Source organism: Miniopterus natalensis, chromosome 18, assembly GCF_054644295.1.
Source record: "Miniopterus natalensis isolate mMinNat1 chromosome 18, mMinNat1.hap1, whole genome shotgun sequence".
NCBI lineage: Eukaryota > Metazoa > Chordata > Mammalia > Chiroptera > Miniopteridae > Miniopterus > Miniopterus natalensis.
The window spans coordinates 36,325,358-36,353,143 of record NC_142098.1 but is presented as its reverse complement, the minus strand read 5'-3'; the positions used below and the strand labels follow the sequence as shown (position 1 = coordinate 36,353,143).

The 27,786-nt window shown below is 48.9% G+C and overlaps 2 protein-coding genes across 2 annotated transcripts; both read right to left on the bottom strand.

The window, feature by feature from the left end:
• Positions 1-1,144: 1,144 nt before the first annotated feature.
• CEACAM19 (CEA cell adhesion molecule 19) lies at positions 1,145-11,148 on the bottom strand. Its single transcript, XM_087827248.1, has 7 exons — positions 11,094-11,148; positions 10,115-10,483; positions 6,916-7,066; positions 3,493-3,539; positions 2,606-2,685; positions 1,955-2,008; positions 1,145-1,299 (listed from the first exon to the last, which is right to left on the bottom strand). Exons 1-7 carry the CDS (start codon positions 11,146-11,148, stop codon positions 1,246-1,248), a joined length of 810 nt encoding a protein of 269 aa, XP_087683374.1. The 3' UTR covers positions 1,145-1,245.
• Positions 11,149-14,328: 3,180 nt separating this feature from the next.
• IGSF23 (immunoglobulin superfamily member 23) lies at positions 14,329-24,826 on the bottom strand. The gene is made up of 6 exons (XM_016212630.2): positions 24,745-24,826; positions 20,493-20,831; positions 17,487-17,756; positions 16,952-17,102; positions 15,313-15,376; positions 14,329-14,416 (listed from the first exon to the last, which is right to left on the bottom strand). The coding sequence occupies exons 1-5, from the start codon at positions 24,806-24,808 to the stop codon at positions 15,343-15,345; spliced, it is 858 nt and encodes a 285-aa protein (XP_016068116.2). The 5' UTR covers positions 24,809-24,826; the 3' UTR covers positions 14,329-14,416; positions 15,313-15,342.
• Between the last annotated feature and the right edge of the window lie 2,960 nt (positions 24,827-27,786).

Here is a 27,786-nt window from a genome sequence, read left to right as displayed (position 1 = left end):
CCTCCATTTTGCAAAATGGGACTAGAAGAGCCCCAGCCTCGCAAGTTAATTGTGAGAATTCAAGAAATTCAGACGTGTAAAAGCACAGAGGCTAGGTGTTCTCACTGGGGCTATTATTATTATTATATTTAATTCTGGTTTTATAGTAATGAAGGAAAAGACCCCTTGGGTAACCCCATTTCCTGAGGCTGTGGTAAGAGGAGTCCGTATTAGTCAGTTAAGGTTGCCATAACAAAACACCACAGACTTGGTGGTTTAAACCACAGATTTTTATTTTCTCACAGTTCTGGAGGCTGGAAGTGCACGATTAAGGTGTCAGCAGGGGCGGTTTCTCCTTAGGCCACTCTCCTTGGCTGGCAGACAGCTGCCTCCTCGATGTGGGAAATGAGTCCTGTTGGCTCAGGGCCCCACCCTATGGCCTTATTTAACTTTTTTTTTCACATTTGATATATTTTAATGAACACATTACAGATACAGTTGAAGGCTCCCCTGTGTACAGCTTCAGCCTCTTCCTCCTACCTCTCCAGAGGTGAAACAAGCCAGATTTTGGCGTTTGTCATTGTCACACAAGCTTTTATGCTTTGGGGTGTGTGTACACCCCAGTCTTTGTTTCCCGTGTTCTAAACGAGTCTTACCACTTGGCCATTTGAACTCCTTGCTTTTGAGATGTAGTCAAGTTAATACACATACTGTGTATTAATTCATTTTAACGGCCAAATATGGCAAATATACCACAGTTTATCAATCCATTTTCTAATGGGTTTTTACAATGAAAAACAATACTGAAATGACCTTTCTGTACATGTCTCCTTGAGTACACGTCCAAGGATCCCTGCAGAATGCAACACCCAGAGACTAGATGCAAGAGACTAGAATACACTAGATGCTAGTGTATAGCATCTCAGGTAAACCCGTTGTTTTCAAGTCACTCTCCAAAAGAGAACTTAAATTTCACCGCCGCCAGCAAAGATGAGAGCCCATCGCTCCAGACCCGTGAGCACGTGGAAGTGCCAGGTTTTTTGGTTTGTTTTAATTTCGCCCACCTGACGGCAGTGGAGCGTCATCTCAGTGCTGTTGGGTTTTTAACTCTCATCATAGAATAAGCTGTTTGATGTCTGGCTGTGTCTTTAGTGAGTCCACCCAATCAGCCCACAGCCCTGATGGCTTGGTCCTGCTGAGTCCCGGTGTGGCTTTTCTGCGGGCATGTGGCGCCTTCTCCCCACTGGCCTGGCTGGGGGGGCCCCTTCAAGGGGTTGGCACCAGCTGGCAGTAAGGGGCAGAGTCGGGGTTCAGCAGTTCCTGGGGGAGGGGGAAGAGAGAGAGGGATTGTTGTTAGGGGGGGTGAGAGTAAGGGGGAGACAGAAAACCAGCTAGAGACTGGGAGACACGGAGAAAAACGCACCCATACGGAGAATGGAAAGGCCAAGACAGAAAGAGAGACATGGAGATATTGGAAGAGCCGGAAAAAGGGGCGGACATGGAGTGACAGATAGAGACGGGAGAGACAGACACCAAAAAGGGTGAGAAGAGACAGAGAAACAAAGAGATGAGGAGATACAAGAAAGAGGGAAAGACAGAAGGAGAGAGAGAAAGAGAGGAGTGGAGACACACAGAGACTGACAGGCAGACCGACAGGGATCCAGGGGCAGACAGGAGGGGTGGGTAAGGCTGAGACCCAGGCCCAGGGAGGGGCCTTGACCCGCTGTGGGACCTTGCGGAGGTCCTTCCCCTCGCTGGGCTTCATTTCCTCCTGAGCAAATTCATAGCCTTGAATCCCTTTGACAAAAGAGGAAACTGTGAGCCCAGGAGGGGAAAGGACTCGCCCAGGGTCTCTCAGCCAGGCTGTAACAGGCTTCCTGGGAGCTACAGACCCCGACAGTGGGGAGTGGTGGTGAGGACAGCCCCCTCCCAGCGGTCTCCAGGACCCTTCCCGACCTGCCTCCCCGCCCCACACCTGGTAGTGCTGGTTCTCTGGTACCTGCGGCGGGGGTGGGGGCAGGGCCGGGGGCTGCAAGGGAAGAGCACAGGTGAGCCAGGCCCGGGCACCTCCCACCTCCCACTCTTTGACCTTTGGGGTTAGGCCAGACCTGATTCCCAGGCGCCATGGCCCCTCCCTGACTGCGGGGCCCTGGGTGAAGGGTACAGCCTTCCTGCTTCTCAGGGTTCTCCTCTGAGAAATGGGTGTGAGGACATTGCTTCACGGGCGGCATGTCCAGTGGCCTGCCGATCACACCATCGACACTCAGCCTCCCCGTCAACACCTGTGGTTCTACATTTTTAGTCTTAGCTTCTTAAGCTTCTCTTCTTATTTAACTTAATTCTTATTTTTATCAATCCTTCCCACCTGAGTATAAAGGGAATATATGCTCAGTGTAGAAAATAAAGACCAGAGAGGCACTAGAGCCCACCCCCAGCCTCCAGGCTCAGAGACAAATGCGCTTGATGCTGTTTCCTCCCAGTCTCTTTTCCTTCTGCTTTTAAATAAGGAAGGATGCTGGGAGGCCGTCACAGTTCCCAAATTGCGGGAAGAGGCACCACAGCCAACTGGAGGGGAGGCACCAGGTCAGAGCAGGCTTAGCAGAGAGAGGTGGGGGCTCACCGTGGCGGTGTTCATGGGCCCCGTGTCACTAAGAGGGAACTCCAGGAGGGCTGGAGACGGCATCACTTCATAGATGTTGTTGTCATCTGAAGCAGAGGACAAGAGGAGAAGCCAGCTGACACGTGGCCGAGGCCCACTCTGGCTGCTATTGACATTCATGTATTCATTCAACTAACGTGTGCAAACCCTTCTTCTTGCCCAGCCCTATGCCAGGGACACAGCAGTGACTGAGGCAGCCGGGCCCTGCCCTCCAGGAGCTCACAGTCTAGTGTGGGGACAGACCTGTCCCCAGAGAGGGATGACCTAGAGTGGGCAGGGCCAGAGTGGTCTGTATGGATATATATATCCATATATATATAAATATATGTTGTTTAGTTTTGTTTTGTTTGTTTGAGAATGGGAATGTTACATGTAAGAGGTGAAGCCAGGAAAGACTGTGGGGGCCAGTTTATGGGAGTCCTTGAGAGACATGTTAGGGAGTCTGAACTTTATCCTAAGGGCACTGGGGAGCCATGGAAGGTCTTTGAGTAGAGTTTTAGAAGGACCCTGCCAGGAATGGTGTGAAGGCTGGCCCGGAGGCTGAAAGACCAGTGAGGAGCTGGGTGTGGGGATCTGGGCGGTGGAGCCTGAGGTGGGCTGTGGCCTGTTGGTGGCTAGGTGTGGTGGTGACTGGGGACAGGTAGTGCCAGTCACTGAGGAGAGGAGAAAAACAGGTTTGGGATGAGTGCTGATGTCCTCAGAATCTGTGGGCTGAGTTTGGGGACCCCAGAGAGGTCTGGGTGAGGCAAATGTTTGGGGGCCCCAAGCAGGAGAAGGCAAGGGGGTTTGTTGCTGGCGGAGAAGAGGAAAAAGCCATGAGGACGCTGGGTAGCAAGACAGGGCCCCCGACTTACCAGTGTTATGACTGGGGCCCAGCTCCAGTTTCCCTGTGGTGGCCGTCCTGGGGGCGTGAGAGGGAACCGACGTTAGTGCAGTCAAACGTTCAGGTAGGTGGAGAGAGACCCGGGGGAGCCAGAAAGCCCACCAGGCCCCAGAGAGATGGTCCCTGCTTCAGAGTGAGCCAGGACGAGGCCTGTTCAATCCATGTCTCTTCTCCCATAGTCCCCAGCCTCACAGCCCGTCCTCAGTTTCCCCAGCCTCCATCTTAAGCCAATGAGCAACGTTTCTCCAAGGTCACCATTTATATAGACCACCTAAGCAATTCTGCTCTATCCACCTGCTCATGATTTCCTTAATATTTCTCTGTAGGCACCCTCTCCCCCCCCAATGCTTTTCCCCCTCTCCTTCCCTCAAGGCGAGAACCTTTGCTCGCTCTTTCTCTCTCCTAAGCTCCAAGAGCCCTTCTTTTGCCTCTGCAACTGTTTCCTGAGCCCATGCAGCCCAGCTGGCTCACTTTTTCAACCTCTGTAACTTTCTAGATAAACTTTTGCTTGTATTTGAAAGAATAAATTTCTCTTTAAATTGGTTCATTTGAATACTTTTCTTTAAAAAGTACACTTGGCATCACTACCACAAATTTGTAAATTCACTGAGTAAATATTTATGGAACACCAACCATGAGCTGGATACTGTTGAAGACACTGGGGACACAGCTGGGAACAAGACCGACAAAGAGCCCTGGCCTCCTGGAGCGGACACTCTGGTGGGGGGAGAGAGAGAGAGAGCCATAGATTAGATGATAGATAGATGATAAATAGAATTTGAATAAACAATAAACAGTGGAGTGAGATATATTATAAAGGAAAATGATGAAAAGGAGCAGAAGGTGGAAGGGGTGTGTGTGCAGTTCCAAGTAGGTTGTCTGGGGAGCCTCACTGAGAAGGTAACATCTGAGCAAAGGCCTGAAACAACCAAGGGGACCAGCTGTACAGAAATCATGGGAAGAGAGTTCCAGGCAGCAGAAACAGTCTGTGCAAAGGCCCTGAGGCAGGAGCCGGAACTGTGAAGGAACAGCAAGGAGAGGAGTGTGGCTGGGAAGAGAGACTGTGAGCATGGGAAGAGGTGAGGTCAGGGAGGGGAGGTGGGGCAGGAGACTGAGCTGGGTCTTATGTCCATGGTGAGAGTCATGGCCTTGACTCTGAGGGACCCGAGCTGACTGATTTTAACAGGATCTCTCTGGCTGCTGAATGGGGAATCGACTGTGGGGCCAGGAATGGAAGGAAGCAGGGAGACCCATTAGAAGCTGTTATATTATACATAAAAACTCTTTCCAACTAGACATAAGCAAAGAATGACCAGGAAGAAAAAGGAAAGCCCGACAATGATAGGAATGTGTAGCTGGACCTAGTCACCGATTTTGTCTTGATGAATGCCAGCGGGTGTCAGGCGCTAACAGCCAACCAGACCCTGAGTGAGATGTTCATTTGCCACAATCAGAGCAACGCAGAGAACAGAAAACAGATTTTTTTTCACCACGTACTTCAAAGCCTTTAAAAATACCAAACCATTAAAAAAAACACCCTTTCATATGGAAATATTTTAAACTTAGAGAAAAGTTGCAAAAATGGTACAAAGGACATCAGAGTTTTTACTCAAGATTGGCCTATTCTTTTTACTCCATTTGCTTTAGCATCTGTCTTCTCTCTCCCCCCTCCCCATATTTCCCCCCTTAACTATCTGAGGGTGAGTTGCCTGCATCAGGCCCTTTACCCCTAAACACTTTCATGTATTTAAATATTCCCATGCTTTTGAGTTTTTTGATGCCAAGTTGCCTACACTTTAGCCAGGGCTTTGAGAATCTTTGAGATCCTTTGAGTATCACTGGATGTAATGGGGGGAAAGCTGGTTTGAGGGCATATGAGTCCCTCAGGCCGGGTTCGGATCCCAAGAAACTCCTGGCACTCACAGGCCAGTTCTATGCCATTTGGCAAATGACTTCATGTCTTTAAGCCTTAGCTTTCTCTAGAGTCTATGGCAAACTACTGCCTGAGGGACAAATCCTCCCACCACCTCTTTGGTTCCTCTGGGATGGCAGCTCTGGCTCCACTGTATTTATTATTTATCTAAGTTGAATTTACTGTGGTGACATTGGCTAATAAAATCATGTAGGTTTCAGGGGTACATTTCTATAATACACCATCTCTATATTGTATTGTGTGTTCAGCACCCCAAGTCAAGTTTCCTTCCATCACCACTTATCCCCCCTTTACCCTCTTTTACCTGCCCCCCCCACCCCGAGTTCACTCTGGTAATCACCATGCTATAGTCTGTTTATGAGTTTTTGTTTTTGTTTTTCTTAATCCCTTAACCTTTTTCACCCAGCCCCCCTCCAGCCTCCCCTCTGACAGCTATCAGTCATCCTCTGTATCTATGAATCTGTTTCTATTTTGTTTGTTGCTCTGGCTACATTTTAAGGTGGCTCTGCTTATATTATTTAGGGGTGCTCTTTGCCACCCCTAAATTAGAACATCTCAGGAGAAAGACAAGTAAAGTGATGAAGGTTACGAAACCACAACACACGAGAAAGAGTTAAGGGAAGAGAGAAGGTTGCTGCTTTCATTTTCTGGGGATTACAGACTGGCAGAAAAACTAGACACCTTATCTGCAACCAGCTCAGTACAAGGTTCCGAAGAGGCTGATCTCATGAGGAAGGAATTTTTCCTGAACAGGCCGTCTCCTGGGGAAACAGGCCCCAACCTCTCCCTCTCCCGCCATGCAGAGGTAGGCAACATCTAATAAGTTTGCTTGCCCACCACCTACTCTACTTCTTTGGCAATAGCACCTGGTTTTCCTTTGGGGGACCCCTCCTCACTCTCAATCCATTTGATCATGTGACTCTGGGTCTATTTCCAGCTCCAGAGCTGCACTAATAGCCCATGTTCGGCCAATTAGAGCATTCCAGCACCGAGCCACGGTGACCAGTCCATGTAAGGACATGTGATTGAAGGTAGCCTCGGGCGGTGGTTGAGCTGGTGGGGTATATACCTGCAGCCACTAGGAGCTTTCTTGTCACACTACACAGTGAGAACCTGCCTGAGACTAAAGCCACTGTGGAGAAAAGCAGAGTTGAGAGATGTATGGAGGAGTTTCTTGACAAAATTGAGTCCCTGGATCCAGCCATACCTGAAGCTTATGTAGGACAAAAACACTTTCTAATTCTTTGTAAGCCAGTTCAAGCATTGGGTTTTTGTCCCTTGCAATGCAGAATGCTGTCTGATACAGGGCAGAAAGATCCTTTCACCTCAGGAGTTCCAAGATTTGATGAGATTGCGCATGAGTCAGATGCTGTGACTTGTGGAAGAATCCACTAGTGGGATTGATTGAGAGGGTTGGGCAGGAGACAGAAGGAAAGCAGAGAGTGACCTGTGGCCCTTTACCTGTGGCCCTGGCCCCTCCAGCCTCTTGTCACCAGGAGATAGGCAATGCTGCCGATGAGGAGAGACCCAGCGGCAAGAGATCCAATGAAGATGGCGGCCACAATCCCAGCGCTCACAGGCAGGTGTGTAATGGGCAGCTCCGTAAACTTTCCTGAGGAGTGTCAGAGATTAAAGAGCACTGATATGTGACTGCAACTACCAGCCCAGAGCTCTCTCCTACTTTTCAGACCTGAGTATCCAACCGTCTGGCTGATTCCACTGCACATAAAACCCAATGTGTCCATGCCCAGCCGGTGTGGCTCAGTAGGCTAAGCATTGTCCCGTGCACAGAAAGGTTGCCGGTTCGATTCCCGGTCAGGGCACACATAGAAGGCAACCAATTGATGTTTCTCTCTTTGGGGGGCTACAGGGGACTTGACTTGCAGGGTTCTCAAACTCAGCATGTCAGATTCGGAACAAAGCCTACGTGACTTCTGGCCCCCACCATGAGGACTTCCAGCCTTTAAACTCAAGTTGGACACTTATGTCCCAACCCTTCTTTGGCAGCTAAGTTCATAGACTCTGAGGTCAGAATACTGGGGTTCTAGTCCTTGCTTCCTAGTTGCTTTTGTTGACCTTGGGCAGACTGATCAACCTTTCTGTGCCTGTTTTCCCATCTGTGAAATGGGGATAATAAGAAGACCTACCTTGTAGGGTTTTTGTGAAGACTGAATGACTTTACACACACCAGGAGGTCACTTTGGGTAGAGGATAGAAAGCTGTTCCTTTTCCAGAAACGGTACCAGAGACTTTTGCACCTTCTGTCTCATCCAATCCCCACAACAGCAGGTGGAAATTCAGTGGCCTCCCTGAGTGACTCAGGAGGTGGGGCAAGGCTGAGGCTGGCTGGCTCAGGGAACCTCTCAGGTCCTGTCCTTCCCTCTCACTCACTCATTGCCCAATCTTCTTACACCATCCAGGCCCCCGCGGCCAGGACCTGCTCGCTCTGACACCTGCTGCCAGTCCACCCGCCCAGTCTCATCACCGGGGCTCCCTTCCTCACTGTCCCGGCCGCCCGGCCTTCGCCCGCGCTGTTCCCTCTGCACCGCATGCTCTTCCCATGCGCCGTAACTCCTGCTCGTTTCCCCATTCCCAGCTCTGCCAGACGCTTTCTCTGACAACCCAGGCCACGGAGACTCCTGATACACCCTATCTTCAGAGTTTACTTACTTAGTTACGCAATTAGTGGCTTAATGTTGGCAGAGCGGGCATGTGGGTGGCCCTCATCACCGCCCCCCCCCCGCGAAGCCTCCTTTCCGGAGGGATCGACCCCACCCCCAGTTCTGCGTGGGGCCCCGTTGGCTTATTCCAATCAGGCTAGTCCCGCCCCTGTCGCAGTGATTGGATCAGGATGGGCAGCCGGGCAGATGTAAGCCAATCGGAACTCGTCATTCTCTTGGCCTTAGTGATTGGTTCAGGCTTGTCCAACCAGAGTGAAGTGAAGGGCTGTAGTTGGGCCTGGCAGGAAGACATCCCTCGCTCTGGAAGCGGTCGAGTTGTGAGGCCTTCGGACGCGGGAGCCGCTTTGCTGCCAGGAAAGCGTTATCCACGCCGCCTTGTTTCTTGGAAAGAGAGCCTGAGTTTTAGCTGGGCAGAGGCCTGCCCCAAATAAAGACATTTTCCAGCCTCATGCGTGAGCAGCTCATTTAAATACGCCGAACAACGCGTCGCCTTGCTTCCGACATAGAAACCCCGGGCAATTTCACATACGAATTTCTGTGTCCACGTTTCCCCATTTTATAAGGTCACCAGTCATATTGGCTCAGGGCCCACTCTAGTGACCTCATTAGGACTTGATGACCTCTGTAAAGACTCGATTTCCAAATAAGGTCCCATGCTGAGGGACTGCGGGTGAGGACTCAGCATCTTTTCCATCTGTTCCTTTGCTGCTTAAATCAGCCAGAAGCAGTTTCCGCCGCTGCAATAAAAACCCTTCCTGGTTCACATGACGAAGCGCCCTCTTTTTATAACTCGTTGTATTTTCTGCCTTTGATTATGAACAGCGAGCATGTAAATAGGAAGCCTGTGAATCACTGCAGTTCCCAAAGCTGATGGCAGCGGTATGCGCTCCTGTGACAGGACCTTGCTATTCTATCCAGCAGAAGGGTCGAGTCTCTGTCCTGTCCCTTCTAGAAACTGCCTCTCACACAGCAGGTGCTCATTGGATGTTTGTTGAATTAATAAATGAATGAACGAATACGGTTTCCCAGTGCCCCGCAGGCAGGCAGGCAGGCACAGTTTTGCTGAGTACTTTGTCCACATGCTCTAACCACTGAGCAAAACTGTCTAGGGCTGGAGACATTTTTGGTTGTGGCTACTGGAAGGGGGCCACGCATCTAGTGGGGAGAGGCCAGGGATGCTGCTCAATGTCCCACAGTGCACAGGACAGCCCCCTGCTATAAAGAATTAACCAGTTCAGCCCTAGACAGTTTTGCTCAGTGGTTAGAGCATTGGCCGGTGGACTGAAGGGTCCCAGGTTCAATTCCAGTCAAGGGCATGTACCTTGGTTGCAGGATCGATCCCCAGCCCAGGTCAGGGTGCATGCAGTAGGCAACCAATTGATGTGTCTCTCTCACATGGATGTTTCTCTCCCTCTCTCTCTCTCTCCCTCCCTTCCACTCTTTCCGAAAAGCAATGGAAAAAATATCCTCAAGTGAGGATTAAAAAAAAAAAAAAGAATTAACCAGTTCAAAATGTCAACAGTGCCCAGGCTGAGAAGCTATGCTCTAGGCATATTTACAACAGTACCTGGCCCATAACTAGTGTCCAAGAAATGTTAGCTGCTGCTGTCCATTATCCTGTCTCTAGCGCTGTGTCCAGAGTGGATTCATCAAAAACCACTTGGCGTATGAACATAAAGATTGAGTGATATAGTGTATCCCTTCGGATCAGGCACACGCTAGGTGCTCAATAACTATTTCATTAATGAATGCATGTGAGGAGTAAATGAGATGGTCCATTCTCCAGGCCTGGCTCTGTGTTTGTCACTCAACAGATATTTTATTAGCTAAAGCATGTGGGGAGTAAATATCTTCAGGGCCTGGCACACAGTAAGCACTTAATCGATGCGTGTTGAACAGAGGAAGTGTTTGCATAGGGCCCAGCACGTGGTAGCTGCTGCTTAGCCTCCCTGCTTCCTCCCCCAGCACCCAACACTCACCCGCCACCTGGACCTCAGTCTTGGCCCGCAGGGTCCAGGCAGGGTTCATGGTAACCTCTACTTGGTAGGTGCCACTGTCGTTGGGCTGGGCGTGACGCAGCAGCATGGAGCCGTTGGGGAAGCCAACGATGTCACGCTGCATCATGGCACTGCCGTCCCTCTGGGGCCGCTGTATATCAGGGATGTAGGTGAACAGCCTTGTGCCACCGTCTGTCTCCTCCCCCTGGTACCAGATGAAGTCTTGGAAAGTGTCTGGGATGCCCTGGACAGACAGGAGGAGGTCCTGGTTCTGTTGAGGTCGCTCTGGAATCTTCTGGATGCGGAGGGCCGCCCAGGAGCTGTGGGGGATCCAGAGGGCCAGGACTGTGGCTGTGGGGAGTTACGGGCAGGGCTGAGATCAGAGGTGTGTTGGGCAGGGACAGTAGCTTTCCCTGCCCTGTAAGCCCTCATCTAGGGGTAACACTCTCTGAGTACTGTTCATTGGAAACAGTGCTGGGGTTGATTAGTGATGTCTGCCCTGGGTTCGGGAGTGGAAACCCAGGTATGCATGCCACAGATTTGCCACTCCATTGATCCAGAAGGTTTTTCCACCCTGAGATGCTGTGTGATCTGCTTCTAAGCACTGGGAGTCTCTGAATTCATTAATTCTCTCTTGTAACCAATACTTATAGGCATATATATTATTTATGCTACAATACCAGTTATATATGATATGTCTAAAATTCCCAAGATTTCTGGGCACTGGGGATATAGCAGGGAACTACATACACAGATAAATTCCTGTCCTCATGGTCCTAACATTCTAGAAAATTCCATAGATAAAATGGTGATGGGGTTGTGACTCTGCTTCTCCCCCTTTCATCTTACTCTAATAATTTCATCTTTCCTGACAAGTTTTCCTTCTTCAAAGGGGAAACCTCGAACCCTGTGCTGAGTCCCACCTTCTCACCTGGGTCCTGGGGGTACATTTCCTCCTTACCTGAGAGCAGGAGGCCCTTTGAGAAGTAGCTCTGGGTCCTCAAGGGAATCTCCATCTTGGCGTCCTGTGGAGATGCCAGGGGTCTACCTGTTGGACACTGAGGGGGCTGGAGGGCTGGGCCCTGGCTGTCTGCAGTGGGCCAGCTCAGCGAGGATCCCGGGGGTGCCTCCGAGACATGGCCGAGGCAACCGAGCCCCAGCACCCTTTCCACAGGCTCAGAGATTTCACCTGTGCTCCCTGGGATGAATGTGCAGACACTGGTTGAACCAGTTTCCCAGGGTGATTGGGGAACTTCCTGGGGCTTCCCAGCACTCCTCCCTTGACTCCCTTCAACCTCTTTTTCCCACACAATGTGACTGTCAGTAACAAGAACAGTAATTATAACAACAGTTATAATGGCCTCTGGTTGAGCAATGCCCCCCACACACCCCTGGGCCCAGCACATACTACCCCATTCAACACTCACCATGAGTAACTGTTCCCATTTTAGAGATGAGGAGACTGAGAATAAGTGGCAAGTCTACCAGAAGGGGGAGATGGGATTGGACCCATGGCTGGCTCATTCTAAAGCTCTTAGCATGGTTCTTCAAAAGCAGTCAGTCAGTCAGTCAGTCAGTCATTCCAACACACACTCCCTATGCCCAGCTCCATGCTGGGCGGTGCTGGGGACACAGTGATGATTAAGACAGCTCCTGCCCAGCTGGCATGGCTCAGCACTTGAGCACTGACCTAGGATCCAGGAGACGGGGGTTCGATTCCCAGTCAGAGCACATGCCTGGGTTGCAGGCTCACTCTCCAGCTGGCGGCATGCGGGAGGCAGCTGATCAATGGCTCTCTCATCATTGATATTTCTCTCACATGTCTGCATGTGTGTGGGACAGACCGAGCTCCAGATAATGATGATCCAGAGTGATCAACTCTGGGTTTGAGAAGCTCGGGGGCTGGGAGAACCCAAGGGGATGCTTCATTCAGCTTGAGGGGCAGGGAGGGCTTCCTGGAGGCGGGGACAGCTGTGATCTGGAGTAAGAGAAAGAATGAGGTAGGCAGTGGAGCAGGATGGGTTGGGTGAGGTGTACCAGATGGGGTGAGGTGAGTGTTAATAGCACAAGCAAGCAAAGGCTCAGAGGCTGCACGCCATTGAGATGCTTTGAGGAAGCTGCAAAATCCTGGACGAGTGGGGGCCCAATGGGAGAGGGCCTGTGACTGGAGAAGTGTGTGTGGGAGGTCAATTATAATTTTGAGCTCTGTTGGGACAGAGTCTGGGTGATGAAGGGCCCAGGGTTGTGCTAATTACCATATGGCTATTAAAATATAAATTTAGCCCTGGAAGGTGTTCTCAGTGGTTAATGTCAGCCCATGTACTGACTGGTTGTGGGTTTGATCCCCGGCCCTGGTCGGGGCTTGTGCCCGAGGCAACCAATCCATGTGTCTCTCTCACATCGATGTTTCTCTCCCCCCCGCCCCCCTTCCCTTCCACTCTCTCTGAAAATCAATGGGAAAAATATGCCCGGTAAGGATTAACAACAAAACAACGACGGCTTTCATTCCATTTGCAATTTTTAAAAAAGAGTAGATTTATTATAGAAACTTAGCACAGACTCAAAAAGAAGAGCGTAAAATGCATCCATCCTCCGGCTTTCCAGAGAGGGAGCCACAGCTAGCACTCCAGGCTTCCAGGCCCCCCCCCCAGCCCTCACCCCTCCTCCCTAGCTCCGCAGGGCAGGTCCTGATTGGCCCAAGCCTCCCGGGCGGTGCCCCGCTTCTGGCCAGGGATTGGTTGATCAGCACCTGCCAATGAGACGGAGGGGCGGCTGCTGCAGAAGCTCGCTCACGTGGATGGGCTGCTTCTCGGGTCCAGAGCCCGCTGCCACCCAGGATGCGGCAGCTGCCTTGGCACCAGCCTGAGGGTGAGGCCAGCATGCGGAGGAAGGCAACAAACAGAGCTGAATTCCACACATGGTGTCTGGGGTAAAACCAGACGATCCAGTTTCTTGTTTCTAATCCTAGCCCAGGCTAGTTGGGGGGGGTGGCAGTGGCGGTGGCGGTGGTGGTGGTGTGTGCTTTCTGTTATTGGTGCTTGAAGCATCCCGATCATCATATATACATATACATATACATATACATACATATATATATATAATGTAATACATATACATATACATACATACATACATATATATATAATGTATCTTTATTGACTTCAGAGAGAGGAAAGGAGAGGGAGAGAAACATCAATGATAAGTCATTGATCGGCTGCCTCCTGCATGCCTCTGACTGGGGTTGGAGCCCACAACCTGGGCAATCGAACCATGACCTCCTAGATCCTAGGCTGATGCTCAACCACTGAGCCACGCCCGGCCAGGCCTGATCATCATATTTTTATATAGTGACAAAGATTCTCTCATTGATTGAACTTGATTCAGGGTCCCCTGAACTTTTTTCTAACTAGGTTCTGACTTTTGGACTTCTGTGTTCATCTCTACATTGTCCAAATTTTAGCAAGAATTCTCCTAAGTCAGTTTAATTAGGACTCCCACCCTTGTGACCCTGGGCAAGTCACTTACCCTCTCAGACCTTCACCTGCTTTGTCTGTGAAATGGGGAAGGATTCTCCTTTCCACAATGGGTACAGTGAGGAGGATATAAGATATGAATCACATGAGGTACAGAGTGCAGTGCCTGGCACATGGACGGCCCTCAACAGACAAGATTCGAACTTGGGGCTGCTATTCTTATTGCAAATCATAATGACATGGTAGGTGGCCTTCTGTTGGTCACAGAAGCCTGAATGTTCCTCAAATGTTAGGTATTTCCACATAGGAGTTTCATCCATACTCAGTTTCCCTTTTCCTGCCATCTGCCAGGATTCTCCAGCAGCTCAGAAAGGAGTGGCCAATCTCATCTACAGTGTGATTTCTGGGGGTGGCGACCACAGACACACTTCTCAGCATTCAGAAGTTTTTTTCTTCTTTTTGAAAAGGAGCAAAAATAAGCTGCATGTGTAGCAGACTTATTTTGGGATACCTGCCCAGTTTACAAGGCCAAACTCCCCCATTTTCTGAGCACTGAGCCCCCATAGGTAGGGCTGAGGTCCCAAGGCTCTGATTGTACAAAACATCTCTGCTCCCACCCCAGCCACAGCGGTGGGACCAAGGTTGACACCTGACCCAAGTGAGCCAATCAGATGCCTTCCCCATGGTTTCAGAAACAGGGTAAAGGGATTTTGGCTAAGTTGGGCTGTTCCTTTAAACAGCAGTATTACAGATGCAGAAGCTATGGGATGGTATCTTTCTCCATGTGGATGGAGAAGCATTGAGCAGCCATCTGTAGAAAGAGACAGAGAGAGAACTGTGCATCCATGTTCCTGGACAAGAGGGTTACAAGGGTTGAGGGATGGGATGCAGAGAGAGGCACTGAGCAACTGCTATGGTCCCAGCACTGACACTCAGATTTTTCCCCTCCCATTAAGAGGTGGAGTCAGTTTCCCCACCCCTTGAATCTGGGCTGGCCATGTGACTTGCTCTGGCCAATAGAATATGGGGGAAGTGAAAATGTGCTAATTCCTTACAGTGCCTCTAACAGGCACTGCCCCTTTTGTTCTCACTCAGGGAATCCTGCCTCTGTCAAGTGAACAAGCTAAGGTCTGCCTGCTGGGGAGTTAGATGATGTGGAGAGAGGCTGGTTTTCCCAGCTGAGGCTATAGGAGTCCAGACAATGCCTAGACGATCTGCCAACTGCCCAAGTTGCATGAGTAAGCCCAGCGGAGACCAGAAAAATGGTGCAGCTGAGCCCAGCCCAAATTGATAACCCACAGAATTGGAAACTAGATAAATGGCTGTGGTATCAAGCCATTAAGTATGTGAAGGTGTAGCACGTCACACAGCAAGTGCTAACTGATACACCCTTGGATTCCTGAAAATCTTACTGGATCCTAATATTAAACCCTTCCTTTTGTTTTTTATTGAGCCACTTCAGACTTTCTTTTGCTTGCATTCCACGAGTTTTATGAAATATACACTGCTTATGGAGGTGGTTTCCGGGAGTTTGGTGAGATGGGCAGATGGATGTCTTGTACAGTCTGTCCCTCGGGCTCTCAACAAAGGGGGAACATCCCACAAACAAATGATCGGGAACCCAGGAGGGAGGAGGTCTCATATGGAGCTCCCAGGAACTTCTTGTCCCTGAACCCAGGATTCTCTTCCCACCCTTCCCGGCATCACCTCTCGGGCTGACAGGCAGGTACTGACACTTCAGCAGCATGTTCGTATTCTTCGTCTGTCAGTCCTGCAATGAAACAAAGAGAAATTATAATGACAGTCATCATAATAATACATGTGGCTGACATTTATTGAAGGCTCAGCACGTGCCAGGCACTATTTACAGCGCTCTCCTCCCACTGTCCTATGTACTCGCACTCTTACCCTCTGAGTAAGTATTTCCGTTGTCCCCGTTTTACAGATGGGCCACAGAGCATTAAAGGACTCACCCAAAGTCCCACAAGCTAGTGTAAGGTAGAGCTGGGGTGAACCTAAGTAGCCTCATTTTGGGGTCCATAGCCTTAACTGCAAACAACAGGGATCTCTCCTGGCCCTCGGCGGGCATGGATGATGTGTGTAGGGCTCTCCACTAGCCCATGCCCCTCTTTTCTGAGGACCACCCCTCCCCACTGGCAGGGTCCAGACAGCCATGTGTCCCATGACCATCTCCAATTAGCCGTGACAGCTGATTCCACCAGGCTGGTTCCTTCTGGTGGACACCAGCATTGGTTTGTTGTCGGAAACGAAATGGGTCTTGGGCAAAATGCTGGGGAGGACAAGAAGTGACCCCTCCCACCCACTCATGGAGACAGGAACTCAGGGTGGTCTGGGGGAGGATTTTCATGCCAGCCTGATTTCTCACCCTTCCTTTCTAAGAACCTGGCTTTGGAATCGTGTCTGGGTTTGGTTCAGGTTCAGCCATTTGTCAGCTGTGTGTTGTTGGGCAAGTTGATGAGTTTCTCTGAACTTTGGTTCCACTTGTTTTGAAAATGAGAACAAGAACAGAACCCACCCCTGAGAGTTACTGTCACTTGAAGGATCCTGGTTCATCCTGAGGACCAAGGAAACGCCACAATGAAGATGATGTGGGTGACTCAGGCCGAAGCCTGGCCTCCCCTGCCCCTAGAAGGTTCCACATGGAACTCACAGACTGGAGACCTGGCCCCAGTCCCTCCCATCTGGTCCTCAAAGCCTTTCCAAACCATTTCAGTTTGCAGATTTCTCTTCCTCAGTTCATGAGCTACCAAGGTGTGCATTGTTAATGGTGAAAAAAGAGGTAGTGTAGGTTAGGGATTGGAACTAGGATTGAGGTAGGGTTTGGGGTTCAAATCCCTTTCTCCAGCTGTGGGGTCTGGGGCCAATCACTTCTCCCTGATCCTTAGTTTTCTCTTTGACAAAAACAAGATCTTCATCCCTACCCCATCCTTTTACCCGCCCCAAGCTCTTACGGAGATTAAACAGAAGAATGTTTAGCAAGCACATAATAGGTGCTCAATATAGGGTGTCATTACAGTGTCATTACAGCTATTATAGCTAACACACCTAGGATTAAAATGCAAGTTATATGTAAATTGGATCCCATCCCTCCTCTGCTCTAAACCCACATGGTCCCCATCTCACTGAGAACAAAAGCCAGTTCACTGTGGGAACTGGCAAGGCAGAGGGCCACATCAGGGGTCAATGCCATCCTCTCTGAACGAGCAGAAAGCCTCTTGGGATGAGGCTGTTGGTGTGGCTTTTGTCCTGCTGCAGAGCGAGCTCTGTGCCTCATGGGTGCTGAGTGGAGGTCTGTCAGTGTGTGGGAGTGAGGGACAGAAGGTACCTTTGGGCCTGGGTGACGGAGAAGCAAATGCCTCCCACCAGTATCACCAACCCCACACTTCCAACCAGGAGGAGGGCGATGGCAGATCCTCCTGACACAATGAGACTGGGGTCCGGCTCCATGAACTCATCTGTGGAATCCACGTTGGTTTCTGGAGACGAAGAATGGGTGAGACTGGAGGAACCACCCTCACTCCACACACCCCACTCCCACCATCCCACCTCCCGAATGCCTCTTCAATCCACCCTCTGGGTCTCTGCCCTGGCCTCCTCCCTGCTCTCCAGCCCTAGTCTCTCCCACCCATCTCCCCATCACATGGAAGTCAGAGTGGCCTCGCTAAAGCTCAGACTTGATCCTGTAATCCCTCTGCTCAGAATCTTCCCGTGCCTCCCCAGGACCAGTGGAGGAAGTATCCCTCACCTTGGCCTTCAAGGCCCTGCCACCTGACCAGCCTCATCTCTCTTCAATGGAACCAGGAAAGTTAGCCACCAACTAGCTAGGGTGCGGGGGCCTGGGGTGTGGGTGGGGGACTCACCTGGCAGCGAAATGGCCACAGAGTTGGAGGACTCCTGATTCTCGCTGCTCTTGGCCACACACATATAAGTGCCCAAGTCCTCCCTGGACAACCGCCGAATGATCAGCTTCTCCCCGGTCCCACGGGGTTTCCCGTTGAAGATCCAGTACAGCACAGGTGTGGGGGAGATCGGGGCCAGACACTGCAGGACCACCGAGTAGTTGAGTTCACTCTGGATGACGCCCTGGGTAGCCGTCGGGTATGCCGTGACCCACACTGCCCTGATGTTGGCTGTGTGAACAGGGAGAAAGACCACATGAGTGGAGAGCACTTGGGGAGACTGAGCACTTTTTCTGCCCACCCCAGACACATTCATTTATTCATTCATTCATTCATTCATTCATTCATTCATTCATTCATTCATTCACCAACAACAAATGGCTTGGAGCTGTGACTGGCACTGCTCCAGACACTGGGCGCGGCAGAGCTGTTGCTGCCCCCACTCCAGCTCCTCACCCTCACCACTTCCAACTGCCCACACTGCTTCTATTGCCTGAGGGCTTTTGCCGGCTGCCAGAGCCCATTCTGCCCATTCTGCCCACGGAGGCAGCAGGCGGCATGCCGGGGAATGGGTACGCAGGGACTAGCCCTCCGCACGGCTGACATGGGAGGTATATAAATATCCTGGCTCCACTGCCTTAGCTGGACCAAGGTGAGGTCAAGGAGCTGGGAGGAGTGGTTGGATTCTGGATTATTCTCAAGGCAGAGCCCGCAGGGTTTACTGATGGATTAGATGTGGGTGGGGAGAAAGAGAGGAGTCAAGGGCTTGAGCCACTGGCTGCTGGGGGATGCTCTCTACAGAGATGGGACGTACACAGTTGTCACTATGGTCCTATTTTTATGGGGTTTTTTGTTTTTTTGTTTTTGCTTTTTCAGCTGAAAGATTCTGAAGTTTGGGTTTCTTAGGGCCAGGACTCATGGTCCAGACAACCACAGGTGGGATTTGAACCTGGAGAGAGTGATGCCATAGTGAATGCTGGGAACCTCCACAAGCAGCTGATTTCTGATTTCAGTGTAATATAAGTGAAAAAACCTTTAGCCTGACCAGAGAGCTCACAGAAGGCTTCCTGGGGCAGGTGGTGCCTGAGCTAAGTCTTGCAGGAGGAGAAAGAGCCCACCAGGTGTAGAAACAAGAATCAATGTTGTGTTAGATTCCCTTTCTGATTGTTCATTATTGGTGTATAAAAATGCAACTGATTTCTGGAAATTTATTTTGTATCCTGCTACTTTACTAAATTCACTTACCAGTTCTGAGTAGTTTTTTTGGTGAAATCTTTAGGGTTCTCTATATACAGTATCATGTCATCTGCAAATAACAATTTTTACTTCCTCCTTTTCGTTTCCGATGCCTTTATTTCTTCTTGTCTGATTGCTGTGGCTAGCACTTCCAGCACTATGTTGCCTAAGAGTGGTGAAAGCAGACATCCCTGTCTTGCTCCCAAACTTAAGGGAAATGCTTTTAGTTTTTGCCCACTGAGTATCATGTTGGCTGTGAGAGGTACCTTCCTTCTGTTCTCACATTGCTGAGAGTTTTTATCACAAATGGGTACTGAATTTTATCAAATGCTTTTCCGGCATCTATTGATATGACTGTGTGATTTTAATCTTTTGTTTTGTTTGCGTGGTGTAAAATCTTTTGTTTTGTTTAATCTTTTGTATTGGTTTGTGGATATTGTGTGCCTCATAGGTGCTGAGTGGAGGTCTGCATCCAACTTTGCATCCCCAGAATAAGCCCTACTTGATCATGGTGTATGATCTTTTTAATGTATTGCTGGATCTGGTTTGCTAGCATTTTGTTGAGGACTTTATAATTAATGTTCATCAGGGATATTAACCTTTCTTTGTAGTATCTTTACTTGGTTTTGGAATTAGGATAACGCTGGCCTCATAAAATGAGCTTGGGAGTCTTCCCTCCTCTTGAATTTTTTGGAATAGTTTGAGCAGAATAGGTGTTAGTTCTTCACTGAATGTTTGATAAAATTCACCACCAGGTCCACGACTTTTGTTTGTTGGAAGTTTTTTGATTACTGCTTCAATTTCATTAGTTGTAATCTGTCTATTCAGATTTTCTGATTCCGTTTTGGAGGACTGTATGTTTCTAGGAATTTTGTCCAGATTGTCCAATTTTTTGGCATTTAGTTATTTGTAATATTTTCTTACAATTCTTTGTACTTCTTTGGTGTCAGTTGTTACTTCTTTTCCCTTTTTGATTTTATTTATTTGTGTCCTCTCTCTTTTTTTCTTGATGAGTCTGGTTAACGGTTTGTCAATCTTGTTTATCTTTTCAAAGAACCAGCTCTTGGTTTCACTGATCTTTTGTATTGTTTCTTAAGACTCTTTCGTTTATTTCTCCTCTGATCTTTATTATTTCCTTTCTTCTACTCACTTTGGACTTTGTTGCTTTTCCAGTTCCTTTAAGCGTAAATTTAGATTGTTTATTTCAGATTTTTCTTGCTTCTTGAGGTAGCCTGTAATGCTATGAATTTCCCTTTTAGGACTTCTTTTACTGTGTCCCACAGATTTTGGGTTGTTGTGTATTCATTTTCATTTGTTTCAAGGTATCTTTTGAATTCAAGGTACCTTGATCTCATGTTAGCCCATTCATTGTTCAGTAACATGTTGTTCAGTCTCCATATTTTTGTGTTTTTCAGTCTTTTGTTGTGACTGATTTCTAGTTTCATACCACTATGGTCCAAGAAGATGCTTGATATGAAGCCAGATATATGAAGGCAGCCACCCTGGACCAATTGATGCCCAGGCACCCCTTGGCTGACCACATACACATGAGTGAGACCAGAACTGTCTGGAGGTATTCTGAGTTAAAGAAATGGTTGCTATTTTAAGTTTGTTTGTTTGTTTTTTTTGGGGGGGGGGTTGTTAGGGAAAAACTGACTGATTTCACAGAATGGGTTTTGAAGGCCTAGTTGACTATGAACCCCATCTCTCCCGCTGTGGGGCCTTACTCACCCTTGACATGTTTATGCTCTGTCACACTCCTGTGTCTCCTGCTGTTTTCCAGCACCACAGTGTAGCTACCCGAGTCTTGAGCTGTCACATTTCTGGCGACCAGGCTGCCTTGGGCACCCAGCATCTCCCGGCCAGTGTGATCAGGCCCTGGGAGGCCCTCAGGAGAGACCATGGCTTCTGGCTGGGCCTCATGCTCTCGGAACCAAGAAGTGGAGAGAATGCCATCAAGTTTGCTGGGGACAGCAAGGTGAGGACTGGCTCCTTTGTGCAAGAAGTCCAGAGGCACAGAGGAGGGCAGCTCGGAGGAGGCAGAGCAGATGCAGGATGCAAGTAGGGTGCCTGGAGGAGATGGGGAGGAGAGGAAAGAGAAGGGGGAGCACGTGGGACCCAAGGTGAGATGCTGCCCCAAGCAGCCCTTCCTGAGCCAGCGAGGAGTCTGGCACATCAAGAGTTGATGATGACAACAGTGATCATGATAAAAATATTATAGAAATGAAAGGGAATATTCACTGAGTACCTCCTATAAGCTAGACACTGGTCTAATCATGGTATTATCTCACTTATTTCTTATACATGGACCCCACAAAGCACACATCACACTGAATGGTCAGCTCCACTCTTTAACCTTCTCTGCTCTCTGTGCTCCTGAAAGGCTGACTTCTCTGAGCTCCACTGCTGTGGTCCCCTTGCCTTTTGCCTTTGCCAATGAGAGTGACCTTGAGGTTACTGGTCCCACAGCTCCCTCCTTGCTCCACCAGCACAGGTTGGCTGTGTCTCTCTACTGAAGCTCCTATTGGGTGACCATCTCCATATACCACGTTTTTGGTTTTGGGGGTCCACTCTCCCTCTTGCAGCATCTAGCTCAGGGCAGGTAACAGCTTACCACTGTTGCTAGCCCCTGGGTGCTGCACAATCCCATGTCGCTTTACCTATGCCCTGCCTACAGCTCTGCAAATTGTCCCCTTATCAAACTCTCCTCATTACTCCTTTTGAGTTGACCCTCTCCTTCTTGCCCCGACCCTTATTGATACAACAATTCTACCCTATTAGATATGAAGAAACAAAGATTCAGAGACTGAATTTTCAGGATGCCATATGTAGTAAGCAGCACCTGTGAAGCCAAAATTCTCAACCACTACACTACATTGTCGAGTGTGTTTCCTGCCCTCAGTGTCTCTCACTTCCATCATTAAATTTCTGTATTGTTTAGAGCTTGAAGCCAAACCCTTGGAGTCTGGTTCCAGACCCTACGCACTTACCCACCCCACTCTTCTGCTTATCACTGGAATGGTGACTTTTGTTGTAAGAACACAAACTCCCATCCATAAAAGACTGAAAAGTTTAACATAAAAAAAATTCTGCAAAGGTTAAAAAAACCCCACCACCCACAAAGTCTAAATAACAATGGCCTACCAGAAAAAAAATTATTGGCAACTGATATCACAGACAAAGAGCTCATTTCACTAATATATAAAGAGCTCCTAGATATCAATAAGAAAAGTATCAACAACTTAACAGGAAAATATACAAAAGTTATGGGTAGATGGTCCCTAGAAAAGAAAATTTAAATATCCCTCGACATAGGGACAATGTTCAGCTGTATGCACAGCAAGAGAAATGGAAATTAAAACAAACTGAGATAATACTTTGCACCTAACAGACTGGCAAAGGTCCAGAGTTTGATGTTGTGTTGGTGAGGCTGAAGTAACAGGAACTCATACATGGCTCATACAACCCCATGCAGAGGGCAGTCTGGCAAAGTCTTTCAAAATTAAAAATTCCTACATCTAATGCTTGTAAAGCGTATTAATAAGGTGATTGCCAGATAAACACTTGACATTATAACTATTTACTTCTGGGCTCTGAGCCTCAGTTTCCCCACTTATCAAGGAAGGTGGTTGATAGTAACCATTTCACAGGAGTGCCTGAGATTCAATGAGATTCAGTTTCAGGTCTGAGGATAGTCTAACTTTGGTATTTTATGCACAAATTAAGTTATATTAATAAACAAAGTATTAATACATTTATTATATATAACTATATTCTGATATTATTACATATAATTATACATCATATTATATGCAATTAATATAACAGGTAATTATGTATATGATTATATATAGTTATATATAATAAGATTATGATTATAAAATTTAGAATTTAATAATATATAAATAAAAATAAAAATATAAATGATATGAATAAATATGAATGGTATTTTACATATATTTCAAATGTATTTCTTTTCAGGATTTACTGTTGTGAGTACATGAAACACAGTTTATTCTTGTATTATTTATTAATTGTTGTCTTTTCTTTTTTTAAAAAGTATATCTTTATTGACTTCAGAGAGAGAAAGGAGAGGGAGGGAAAGAGATAGAAACATCAATGATGAGAGAGTCATCATTGATCGGCTGCCTCCTGCACGCCCCCCACTGGGGATCAATTCCGCAACCCAGGCATGTGCCCTGACCGGGAATCGAACCTCGATCTCCTGGACCCTAGGTTGACGCTCAACCGCTGAGTCACTCCCAGCCGGGTGTTGTCTTATTTTCCATATGAACAACTGTAAACCTACTTTTGCCACATCCCGCATATATTTCTATAAATAAATTTTATTTCTTCTCTAACCTTTACTCAAATGAGAAAAAGTCTCCATTCAATTTTTCCCAGTTTGAGTCAGGGACGCTCCTTGACTCACCAGATATAGCCCAGGGAACATAGTCAATAATATTGTAATAACAGTGTACAGGGCCAGGTGGGTGCTGGCAATATCGGGGGGACGCTTTGTAAAGTACACGACTGTCTAACCACCACGCTATACACCTGACACTAACACAGAATAATATTGTCAAAAACAAAGAGCTCATGGAGGGGAGAAGGGGGCGCACGGCGAGGCTTCGGCGGGGAGAGTTGAGAATGAACTTGAGCCCTTCCCTGGGGTGAGGGCCCAGCCTTTTCTCCTTCCCAGGCCACGTGAGGGTGCCTCCAAGGGGCCTCTAAGGGAAACAGGGAGGCGTCCCCTGGAGCTCGTGGGAACTTAGACCTGCAAGCCTCCCGGCGAGGGATGGCATGGAAGAGGCCTGCGGGGCAGAGGGGTGGACACGACCCACGCCTCCAACATTTGAGGGAACTGGCTCATGTTTCCCATGAGCCAGTGAGGGTGCCTCCGAAGGGGGCCAGCTGGAGGCTGTCCTGGAGAAGACCTGCATGGGACAGGGCTTGCTGACCTGTCACCTTGGCAGAAAGAGGCTGGAGGGGGCCAGGAGGTGGCAGCGAGCCTCCAGTGGGCCACTTCATGGAAGCCTTAGGAACACACGCTCCAGTGCCCAGCGTCCCCAAGATACCCCACCCGGAAAGATCCAGCAACAATGCCTCAGCCACACAGAATGCCTGTCCCCGCCTTACAACCGTAGCAGCCAAGCAGAAACTTTCCTGCCCATTTTCTTGCCTTCCTCCCCTTTGCCTATGGCCCTGGGAGGGGGCTGGGGGCCCAGACGACAGCTCTGGACTGGGAGAACAGGCATGAGCCGAGGCCCACCATGTCCCATCCTGTCCATACTACAGTCTGACACAGGCCTGACTGCGGACCAACAGGAGCTTTAAACTGGGTGAAGTTTGGGGTTTTGAAATTACGCTGAACTGGACTTTTTAAGACCTGGAAAAGCAGGCAGATGATTTATTATCAGAGAGGTGGATGTGTGTGGTCTCTGGAACGAGTGATCTCCATAGCCGGGCCATTTGGGTTCAAATCCTCCTCCTGCCACTTCTGAGCTGTAAGGCCCAGGGAGGGCACATAATCTCTCTGTGCCTCAGTTTCCCCCTCTTTGAAATGGGGGTCATATAGCCCTTGCCTCATGGGCTTAAGAATGAACTGTTATTACGTGAAAGCACGTAGAACAGGCTGGCGTGTAGAAATAGTCACAATGGCCTCTTTGTATTAGGATTGCTGTTATTTTATTATTGATACTATTACTATTTAAAAATTACAATTAGAGGTGGATAGCTGGGTAAGACAGGGTGTGCTTGTGGAAAGGGGCCGGGTGGGGTCCTGAACTCCGATTCTGCCCTTGCCAGCCCTGTGATCTTGGGCAGGTGGCCCCGGCCCTATCTGAGCCTCAGTTGGGGGGGGCCTGTGCCGCATGGCCTTAAACTAACCGGAGTTGCAGCTCTGAGCGGGGCGACTCTAACTCGGATAGAGACTCTGGGAGGGGTCCCCAACCCGTGGGTGGAACCACGGTCTCTCACGCACCTGTTAGAAGCAGTCTGGTCCAGGCAGGGCTGTGGACAGAGCCAGCAGTCAGGGGACGCTTCATGTTGCGTCCTGTCCAGGGGCCAGGGAGGGGAGGTCGCCTTGTCGGGAGTGGGGCGTCCTGGGCAGCACAGGCGAGTGCTCAGCACGGGCCCCGCCCACAGGGGCCCCACCCCGCCCTGGTGCCCAGGGCCAGCTGTTGGCTGGGAAGCCACCTCCAGGCCCACAATCTCCTCGAGCTGGGCGTCACTGGTAGTGCTGGGCGGGGGGCAGGCTGGGGCAGGGCTCCTGGGGAAGGGGCTCTGGGGTTTTGCTTCCCCTCTGTCTGCATATTCCCCACTTCCAGCAGGGAGAATGATAGAGGTAGAGGGTGGGGCAGAACTGACATTCCACTTGGAGAGGGGGACTGCCAAAGGTCACCCGGTAGGCTGGCACCAGGCCTCGCCCTCCTGCTGGCTTCCTGGCTTCACTCCAGACACTGACTGTCAGCTCTGAGCCTCAGCTCTGTTGAATGAGGGTGTTGATACCAGTGCCCACCTCAGAGTCAGAGGGGCCCCCCCGGACATCAGGTACTCAGCAGGGTGCCTGGCAGGTAGTAGGTGCTCAATGAATGGTGGTAGCTATTAAAATAATGTTCATTATTCTTCCTGGTTTCCAGGATGTCCTGGAGGCATGTTCAGAAGCCCAATTTCAGGGCCTTGCTCACACTATACCTTGCAGTTTGGATTCTGGAAGGGTAAGCCACGAAAGCTCCTTTCTCTCATCCTTTGACCCTCCGAGTCCCGCTTTCCTCCTCAAGTTAAGAATTGTGTTGCTTAAACGTATAGCTGGTGTTTGTTGAGCACCTACTGTATGCCAGGCCCAGTGCTAGCCCTTTTAGGGTCATTGCTAAGTTGCAGGAATCTAAGCGTGGAGCTGCTGAGGGCCTTCTTTCTGCCACGAGTAGAGAGGCTGCTTAAGAATGAGATCAACACATAGGAAAGGCCGCCAGTACATGGACAGATTTCTGATGACATAATTTAAACACCTAGATCCAGCTGTGCCTGAAGCTGGACATAATTCTTCATATTTGGGATTCGGTTTGGTCTGGGATGCAGTTACTTGCCTCCAAAATAACTTTGATTGAAAGGACAGGTGAAAAACCAAGTTTTGAGAGCATATAGCTTGGGATCTAGCCAAGATGGGTAAGGGAAGCCCCCTGGAGAGGAGATAGTTACACTGACCCTGGGGGAGGGGAAGGGTTTAGCGGGTAGGAGTTTCCAAACCTCAGTCATTCTCACACCAGGTCATAAATCCTTCCTATGCACACCCACCTACACTTTTACTTATTTACTTAATATTTTCCTTTAAAACAACTCATCTAAAATAAGCTCGACTCAGCTTTTAAACAATAACCTTCACAAAATGATATATTAATATGCCAATTACACACCAAGCAAAATAGAGACAGTCTCAGAGAGAGCAGGTGGGAAGACAGCTCTGGTGGGGGGGTGTTGGGGGCATGGGAGGGACTGAACAAAAAAGAAAAGGGAAAGAAAGAGAGCTCACGGACGTGGGCGACAGTGTGGTGAGTGGGGGATGGGGGGTGGGGGTGAAAGAGGGCAGAGAGGAGATAAATGGTGACGGAAAAGATAAAATAAACATGCTCAATTACATTAGTGCGGATGAAAACAAAAACCTAAAGATAAAAATACAATTTATCTGTCTACATAACGGTGCAAAATTTTTTGCTGTGTCGTCAAAAGAATATAAGCCCCAATCTGTTGCACAACAATGTGAAGATGCTTAACACTTCTGAACTGTACCTTAAAAATGGTTAGGATGGGAAATGTTTCTTTTAACCGCAATTAAAATTTTAAAAAATTGTTTACCAAACGAGAAGACGACCAGAAGCAATCATGTACACAGCTTGCCTTTACAGCCCAACTAATGTGATACAGGGGGATACACCCTCAATCTAGTTCTTTTTTTAAAAAAAATTTTTCTTTTTAAAAAAATATGTTTTTATTGATTTTAGAGAGAGATGAAGGGAGAGAGAGAGAGAAACATCGATTGATTGGTTGCCTCCGGTATCTGCCTGGCAGGGAACTGAACCTGTAACCTAGGCATGTGCCCTGCCCGGGAATTGAACCGGAGACCTTTTCGTGCACAGGATGACACTCAACAAACTGAGCCACACCAGCCACCGTGGAGGTATGTGTTTTTGCTGAGGACAATGGTGGGATGGGCCTTCCATCTCTGGGGGTTGCAGGAGATCACGGCCCCACCCCATTTACAGCTCCTGGGGATCACAGGTAAGTATTCATGTGGCTGTCACATGATAAGAATGGATTATTACTGTCCGCTCCCATCTGGGCAGGGCAGGGACCTTGCCCTGGATAGAGATCTCTCGATAAGAAAGGTCAAGGCTGGGCCATAACAAGAGATTGATAGCTCCGTGGCCTTGCACCTGCTCCCTAGGCCACGGCCTGCCCCAGGTGAGCTACATCCACTGGCTCACTGTTGAGAGTTTCCTTTCGGTGGAACCAGTTTTCATGACTGTCAGAAAGCTCCTCAGGTTAGAGAGCCTCAGGGGCTCAAGGTTCAGGCTGCCAACCTTCTCTGCAGAATAAATAAGATTTTGGAAGAGATCCCCCTGATCTCCATGCCTCTTTCTTTCTTGGTAATCCAAACCTTGATTTTTAAATGGATACACTGGAGCCCAGCAAAAATTACATTCTCTATGTTCCCCTGAGCTAGCGTGGCCATGTGACAACATTTTGGCCAATAGATAACAACTAGAAGTGTTGTATGGGGCTTCCAGGAATTGACCTTAAAGAGAGTTTTTCTAATCCTATCTTTTCACTACTGACTAGAATATGGATATGATGGCTGGAGCTTCAGCAGCCTTCTTGGGTCACAAGTTATGCACTGAAGACGACAGAGCAATAATATGAAAGGAGGTTGGGTCCCCATGATTATAAAGCTGCCACATTAGCCTTGGACACCCTAACTCCAGACTCTACTTATGTAAAAGCAAATTAAACTTCCATCCCTCAGTGT